This window comes from Limulus polyphemus, unplaced genomic scaffold (genome assembly GCF_000517525.1).
Source record: "Limulus polyphemus unplaced genomic scaffold, Limulus_polyphemus-2.1.2 Scaffold3284, whole genome shotgun sequence".
Classification (NCBI taxonomy): Eukaryota; Metazoa; Arthropoda; class Merostomata; order Xiphosura; family Limulidae; genus Limulus; species Limulus polyphemus.
Genome location: NW_013668894.1, coordinates 54,875 through 62,940, shown reverse-complemented (window position 1 = coordinate 62,940; position 8,066 = coordinate 54,875). Strand labels below are relative to the sequence as shown.

At 37.1% G+C, this 8,066-nt stretch overlaps 1 protein-coding gene across 1 annotated transcript in view; it reads right to left on the bottom strand.

Moving 5' to 3' along the window:
- LOC106469066 (neurogenic protein big brain-like) overlaps positions 1-7,346 on the bottom strand; it is a 56,287-nt gene extending 48,941 nt beyond the window's left edge. The window contains exon 1 of the mRNA XM_013929519.2: positions 6,345-7,346. Within this exon, the coding sequence (XP_013784973.1) occupies positions 6,345-6,754 (410 nt within the window). The 5' untranslated portion in view covers positions 6,755-7,346. The remainder of the gene's footprint in view (positions 1-6,344) is intronic.
- Between the last annotated feature and the right edge of the window lie 720 nt (positions 7,347-8,066).

Below are 8,066 nucleotides of genomic sequence, written 5' to 3'. Positions count from 1 at the left end.
TAGCAGTGTAAATATCCCAGGTAGACTGCTATTATTCAACATCTTTATATGCTTTGTTTATAGTGTAAAAGTCGCAGTAGATCGCACGCTATAGTGTCAAAGTCCCGGTACACCGCACGCTATAGTGTAAAAGTCCCGGTACACCGCACGCTATAGTAGCACCATTGTTTGTTTGTTTGTCCGCGAACTACGCTGTGGTCTTTTGGGTCAATTTTACTCAACCAAACTTGGTAGGATGATACAGTGGACCAAGGGGCGTGTCATAGGATGGTTATTACCTGGACACGCCCACAATAGAAATATGTTTGTTTCGTTGTAGTTAAGCACAAAGCTACACAATTGGCTATCTATGCTTTTCACACCACGAGTATCGAAACCCGGTTTCTGGCGTTGCAAATCTGCAGACAAAAATATGTTTGTTCAGTTATAGACTCCATAGTCTTAAAACCAATTTTTATTCTTAAAATGTTTTATTTTAAGTTTTTCTTGATTTTTTTTTTTGGGGGGGGGGTTCTTGAAAAATTTGGAGTGTTTGTGAAATAAAGTATTTGTAAAGTAAGTTACGTTAGTAAAATAAATCATGCGTATAAGTACAAATTCTTGATTTAATTTAATAATTTAAGCTCTATATTCAACCCTTATGCTACGTGGTAGGCAGAGCACAGGTAGCCCATTGTGTAGCTTTCCGCTTAACTTCAAACAAACAAACAAACCCAGCTTGTAATACCATAAATGTACAGTTAAATTACTCTGAGTGAGGAATTTAAATAAAATAGTACATGTCGATTTTTTTAGCGCAGAAGTTTCCAAAGACTATAAGATAAGCGTTTTAAATATAAAAAATGACGAGTAAATCAACCTTTTACTAATCCATGTAACACAAGATTTACTATGTTCGAACATCATTCAAACGTAATCTCTCTCCGCAACTTTGCATTTATATTTTATCTATATTTGCGATTTACGATTTGACTAAACTCAAAAGACAGTAGACTCCAGCAGTTTACCAATTTCTTCTTTTCCTGTGACGGTATCAAGCTTAAGAATACTAGCATCTTGTAGATTCTCTGCCTTGTCGAGTAATTGCTTTTATTCGGGTAAAAAATTGCTCAATTCGTTATTAGGTATAGGTTCCCCACTTTTACATATTTGACTTACATATCAACTGTGAATGATATTATTTTATTAATTTTCTGGGGGACATGCCCCCTGACCCTTTAGATTGAGCTGCATCTGGCAGCGCTAAAGCTGCTTTTAGCAGCTCTTTATACTTTCAATCTCTCAATGTAAAATTCGCATGTCCAGCCCAGCAACTTTGTAACTCCTTCTTACACTACTGTTAACAAAAGATACTAGCATTCTTTGAAGAAGTATTGTAATTGTACACACACAGAGGTCGATAGAGATGTTCTCAGACACCATCTACTTCTTTCGTCTCTTCAGTGATGCATTTTCTTATTTTAATACGTGAAATTAAAGTTTCGAATTTATTATTCGTGTTTATATGCCTTGAAATCTGCCACGTGTATCTATTAAAATACGTCTGTTGCAAGATGTTATTTGACAACGTAACTTCGCTTTCTTCTCACACAACATTTAACCAAGACAGCCGAATGTTGGCTGTGTTCTCTCAAATCTTCAGGAGAAGATAAACTCTCATTTAAGATCGATTTTTTAACAGCTAAGCAGATTGATAAAACATTATACTGACGAGCCAGCAACCCAACTGTGTGTGTTTTTGTTGTTGTTTTCTTCTTATTTTTGTAACCGACGTTGCAATAAATATTATGCGACTTAAAAGAATGAAGTCAAAATTGGTGGCCAAACTGGTAGTTACACTTTATGTTGAAAAAAAAACGCGGCCTATCTAACTAATAAATGAATATTTGTTATAAAATTCTTATCAATCCTATAACAGTAGTTATCAGCTTGTCCGCCAATTTTGACTTCATTCCTTTAAGTCGCACGTTCAATCCATTTTTTTGCCGCACCTTTTTTTTTTCATACCTAAGGTGTTTTTGATTAGATATGATTTTTTGTCAATACACACCAACAAACCACAGCAAGTAAGAAAGTGACACCCAATAGTAACCATCATTATCTGTAGGATGGCAATCCTATTATTCGGAACAGACATATACTTTATAGAACCGACCAGATTCTTTAAAATATATGGTGGTAGTTTTTCCTCTCTGAAACAGTGTTAATAGCTTCCTTTATAGTAACGCTATACTAACAGTTTCGTGCCATCACCAGCAGGTACTCGGTACTGACGAATCAAACATCAGTATTTACGCTAATTGCTTGAGCTAATATCACGTGACGCTAAACGCTCTTTAATTAGGAGAATTTCATAAAATTCAGCAAATTTGTATTTAAAAGTTAGCAATGAATAATAATTAATAACCGTCCACCCATATGATTATTTTGAAAACTTGAGCTAGAAACTACTGATATAGTTTGCTTGGCCTAACCAATACTTATGTATCTGCACGTGCTTTTACCCTATAGTTTTATTGCTCTAAATCAGCCGTCTTTAATCCGAATGACAAAAAAAAACTAAAAAATGGTCATCCTTTACTCTTAGGTGAAGCTGTAGTAAAAATTTCAGACCGGTAGCTCATGGGACTTTTTGCGTAGGCTTGCGTCAAAAGTTTCATCAAAATTGAGCGGTTTTCGTTAAATAACTTTGCACATATGGCTTATAATTAGACCAAATTTGACGCCTAATTGTAGGTTGTAAAGAACTATCAGTGTACCATATTTGAAAAAAATCCATGAAAGTTAACTATGTTTTTCTATCAAATAAAGTTTCCGTACTTTTGTTGCGAAGAAAAAAATAAGAAGAAATTCAATCAAAATTCGATATTTTATATCTCGTGTATTTCGTAATGAATTGCCTGGAAATTTGGTATATGAAGTAAGGGTCCAGGAGAGTACATCCACTGAAAATATGTGATAGTTTAGATTAGCACAGTCTGAGATACAGAAGATGGAGAATTACTAAACTATCACTCGTGTTAATAACACACAGTGTGTCCCTGCAGGTTGTTTTGGCCGCACAACACATTACTGTATGTCTTGACATACCAGATGAGTAAATGTGGAAAAGCTTGATAACTATTTTGGAACATGAAAAATGTGATTAAAATGCAGACGGCGCGAATTGAAAATCCAATGTAACTGTAGCGCCATCACGTAGATAAAATAAGCACATTAACAATACATCTTATCTAATGATGTATTTTCCGAAACCGTCTCGGACATGTAACAGTCCCCTTGTGGTTCAGTTATAAGCTGGCGGGTATATATCGCTAAAAATCGAGGTTTGATATCCGCGATGGACACAACGCAGTAGCCCATTGTGTAGCATTGCGCTTATAAAAAACAAACAGACTAAAATAATAAAAATAATATTTTCTCTATAGGTTCCAATGAGAGAGACGTTTCGTCGAAACGTTGCCCACATAATTTATTTTCTCACAGCGATTTTAACAACTTCTTTATACTTTCAGATGTGTTTGTTTACTCGTACAACACCAAGAGTCGACTAGAATTACCCTCTAAAGACTTAATGATACTAGAAGACAAATAAAACAAATTTGACCTAAACGCGCAGTGTAAAATAAACATGTACTCGTCTATTCTGTGACATAAGCTACCGCTAAGATTGTGTTCTTGGCACAAAGCGCACAAAACGTGTTTATTCTTATTCTTATAATACACAAACATTTTGATAGGTCATAGTTATAGAAGCTGCACGAGATTTTCATCAAAGCATATACTAATCAATACAAGTTTTCACGTGTAGCTGCAGTTTTAATACACTGTTCTGCACGTTCAGGAGGCAGGAGCAGTTCTGTACTAATCAAGATAAAACAGCAAACGTTATGCTAGTGAAGAAAAGCTGCAGTTAATTCTCTATGTTTTACAGGATAATTTAAGGTTGTTGTTCCCTCGACTCGCAATTTGCGGTTCGAATCCCCGTCCTACCGAACATGCTCGCCCTTTCAGTCGTGGGGCATTAAAATGTTACAGTCAATCCCACTGTTCGTTGGTAAAAGAGTAGCCGAAGAGTTGGCAGTGGGTGGTGTTGACTACCTGCCTTCCCTCTAGTCTATCACTGCTAAATTAGGGACTGTTAACGCAGGTAGCCGTTGTATAGCTCTGCGCAAAAACTCAAAACAGCCCAACCCCACACATTGTAAAGTTTCTTTGTTCTGTCACAAATTACTGGTCTTCAGTAATGTTTGTAATGGCTAGCATGTACAGTTTGTTAGTTTTATCACTGAACATAACAAGATGAAAACTAATTAAAACAAAAACAAAAATCTTTTAGAAAAATAAAGAGTAACAGCAAATTAATCTGTAATTTCAGAGTTGTCACATAAATATAGGGCGCCCCCAGTGGCTCAGCGGCAAGTCAGTAAGCTTACGACAGTAAAAATCGGGTTTCGATAACTGTGTTGGGCAGAATATAGATAGCCCATTGTGTAGCTTTGTGTTTAACGAAAACAACTTATAAATATAATGTTAGGAGCGATAGACTCTGATCCAGTGTTATCGTATCATTGAAAAACGTTTATCCAGAAAGTGTGTAATATAATCTTGTTATCTGTAGCTTTAAAAATTACGGAATCCACTTCGCCAACTTCTGATGAGTTTATTTGTTTGTTTGTTTTGAATTTCGCGCAAAGCTGCACGAGGGCTATCTGCGCTAGCCGTCCCTAATTTAGCAGTGTAAGACTAGAGGCTAGTCATCACCACCCACCGCCATCTCTTGGGCTACTCTTTTACCAACGAATAGTGGGATTGACCGTCACATTATAACGCCCCCACGGCTGAAAGGGCGAGCATGTTTGGTGGGACGGGGATTCGAACCCGCGACCCTCAGATTACGAGTCGAGTACCGTAACCACCTGGCCATGCCGGGCCTGATGAGCTTACGGTGTTTATAAATCTGTAAAATTCACAGTTTTGACTTGAAACGTATTTCACGTGTTGTAATTTATTACAAAGTCTATAATTGTTGCATTGCAGTTAAAATTATATAACAGACGTTAAAATGTGTTCAGCTTTTCGACACCAACGAAATTTACGAAACATTTAAATTGCGAAGCAAACACGGGTGTCGTAATGAAACTTAAAACCACAATGAAAAATAAAGAATATACTAAGGTATTACTTGTAGCAATAAGAAATTTGACATTGATTGAGAAAGCATAGAAAAAGTTATATTATTTTGGGCTGAATATTTATTATTTCTGATCTTAAATAAATCAAAACGAATTACGTTAAACCGCCCTACTGTCTGTTTGTTTGTAATTATGCACAAAGCTACACAGTGGGCTATCTGTGCTCTGTCCATCACGGGTATCGAAACCCAGTTTCTAACGTTGTAAGTCCACAGAAATGCCGCTGTGCCACTGGGGGGGGCACCCAACTGTGACATTCCAGTATCATCAAAACAAAAATTAACATATTTAGCAAGGAAATTAACTGGCTTAAATGATGCATTTATTATTTTTGTATTCGTGGTTCCTTAAGCTAGCTTTGTTATTTTTCTGGAATAAAAACCCTGCATTTTTCTTGTGTCTTCTTTCGCTAATATCAGTCTCTCGAAGGTTTATTTGTGAGGTTCCTGGTTCCAAACACACTAATTGCTGATAGGAATAGACCATCGTATTAGTTAATGTTTAAAAAGGGTATTATAAATGCTTGAATGACTGTTAGACGACAGTAATTGAGCAGACTAGAATGCTTTAAGTTTTTAATTGCAATCTCCTGTTAAGCATATTTGTATAATTTTCTAATATATATATATCTGTAACAATAATTAAAATTAATCAAATAGCCATTAAAATGTTTATTCTACACCACTAAACTTTCTCGTTAGAAATGCGTTTTCACCTCTCACACTGTATGATCACTGAACCTTCAACTTCTCACAGTATATGGTCAGTTGAACTCTCTAGCTTAGTTCAAGGTTCATGCATCGCACGTGACCTCTAGCGATAGATCACTGTCTTTAATATTTTTCTCTTCTTAATAAAAACTCGTTAAGCATTTTATTTCAAACAGACTAAACCCTTTAAGGTTGGAAACCATATAAAATCAAAAATATAAATGGTCCTCGGTGGTTTTTTTATATACTTTTTTTGTTGCCCCCAGTGGCACAGTGGCATGTCTGCGGACTTACAACGCTAAAAACCGGGTTTTCATACCCGTGGTGAGAAAAGCACAGATAGCCTATTGTGTAACATTGTGCTTAATTACAAACAAACAAAGTTTATTTTATTTTATTGTTGTTCTTACATTTAAACACAAAAGTGATTCTAACTTACCCATACAGAAGTGCTGCCCCAGCTATAGCCCCACCACACTGAGAGGTTACATAAAGTATAGCCCGAAGTGGGGTGATCTTCTGGGTTAAGAACATCGCAAATGTCACTGCTGGGTTAATGTGAGCGCCTGATATGTGACCGAAGCACTGGACCAGTGTGGCGATAGTCAGACCATTGGTGAATGCCTTGACCAGAATGTTGGTATGTTCAACGTTTGGCCATGATATGTGGGCTCCGCAGAGCAAAAACACGTAAAAAAACGTAGCCAAACATTCAGCTATTATAGATCGCCAAAATTCCAGGGTTCGAATCTCTTCTTTCATCGTTTTCTTCCTGTTTAAATTATCGCGAATATTTTCCACTTTGTTGACAAGTTGTAGAAAAAATGACTCTAGAGTCACGCTTGCCATTGCTGCACTTTTTTCTTGCTGATTTTCACTCAATTCTGGAGAACTAAAGTTTCATCAGCACAGGAGTTCAACTCCCCGACCTTTGGCCTGCTGGCTGAATGACTACGAAAGAAAACGCCAATGGCTAAGACGTCTTCCCTCCGCGTGACATTGCTACATTAATATGAAAATTGTTGCTTAATGTTGCATTTAAGACCTCGCAACTGCTCACAGTCGCATCTTTATAGAGTATGTAGATAGCTCCCAACATCGTTAACAGTATACAAACTGCGACAAGTGCACGCCAGGAGGTCGACGCACGAATGTACTGAGCTATAGTTGTCCTTAAAAAAAAAGTATTGGCCTTGAGTATCAACACCCCAAAAAGAAGAAGGAGAAAAAAACCGGTGAAGTCAGACTTGATTATGTTAATATTATTAGATCTGTCACCACCTTTCCATTAATCATCTCTATCAGTATTCCCATTAACTCAAATTAACTATGTCACTTCCCCTGCTCACTGCAATCTCGTAAACTTCCTTTCCATCGCCTCCGTCTTTACCTCTCACTCTTGTTACCAACTACCAGCTAAGACCGTCGCATACCGAACAGCATGCAACGAAGTTGCGTCATCAGTTACTTGTAGGAAGGAGGAGCTTTGCGATTGTAAACAAGCCTACGACGTGTTACGGGAATCAACATCAATACAACACGCGCACAAAATGGAAAAATAAAATTTGAATAAATCTTGTTCTCTACAGCAGATACTTCTCGGCATTTGAAGTTACACAAGTCAGGGTATGAATATTTTATTGCACTTGTCCACTCTTATGAAACTATTTTGTATGTTTTTAATGCGCAAAACTACACAATGGACCACCTACACTGTCTGTGTTTGTTTTTAAAGTGAAAAGCTACGTAATTGGCAACCTGTTTCTCAGTTCTTCGGATATATGAGGAAATCTACTCTAGGTTTATCTACACGAGCTGTCCCTAATTTTTAAATTTTAGTATAGAAAGAAGGCAGATAGTCAATAACACCCACCGCCAATTCTTGAGCTACTTTTGTGTGACCGGATTTGACTGTCACCCTTATAACACATCTACTGCCTTAAAGCGCGGAGCGAGATTTTTTAATCGGGAACGGGTCACGAACATTGGATCCGCAGATACACAGTTCAGCACGCAAACCAGTGGAACACAGCTCGAGCCCTGAATTATAACGTTATTGTTCTTCAAGATTACCGCTGAACCAACAGGAAAAAAGAATATTTTGAAATGACCGACTATTCAATGCTAATAGCCTAGTACTGCCAAAACTATTTTAAACCCA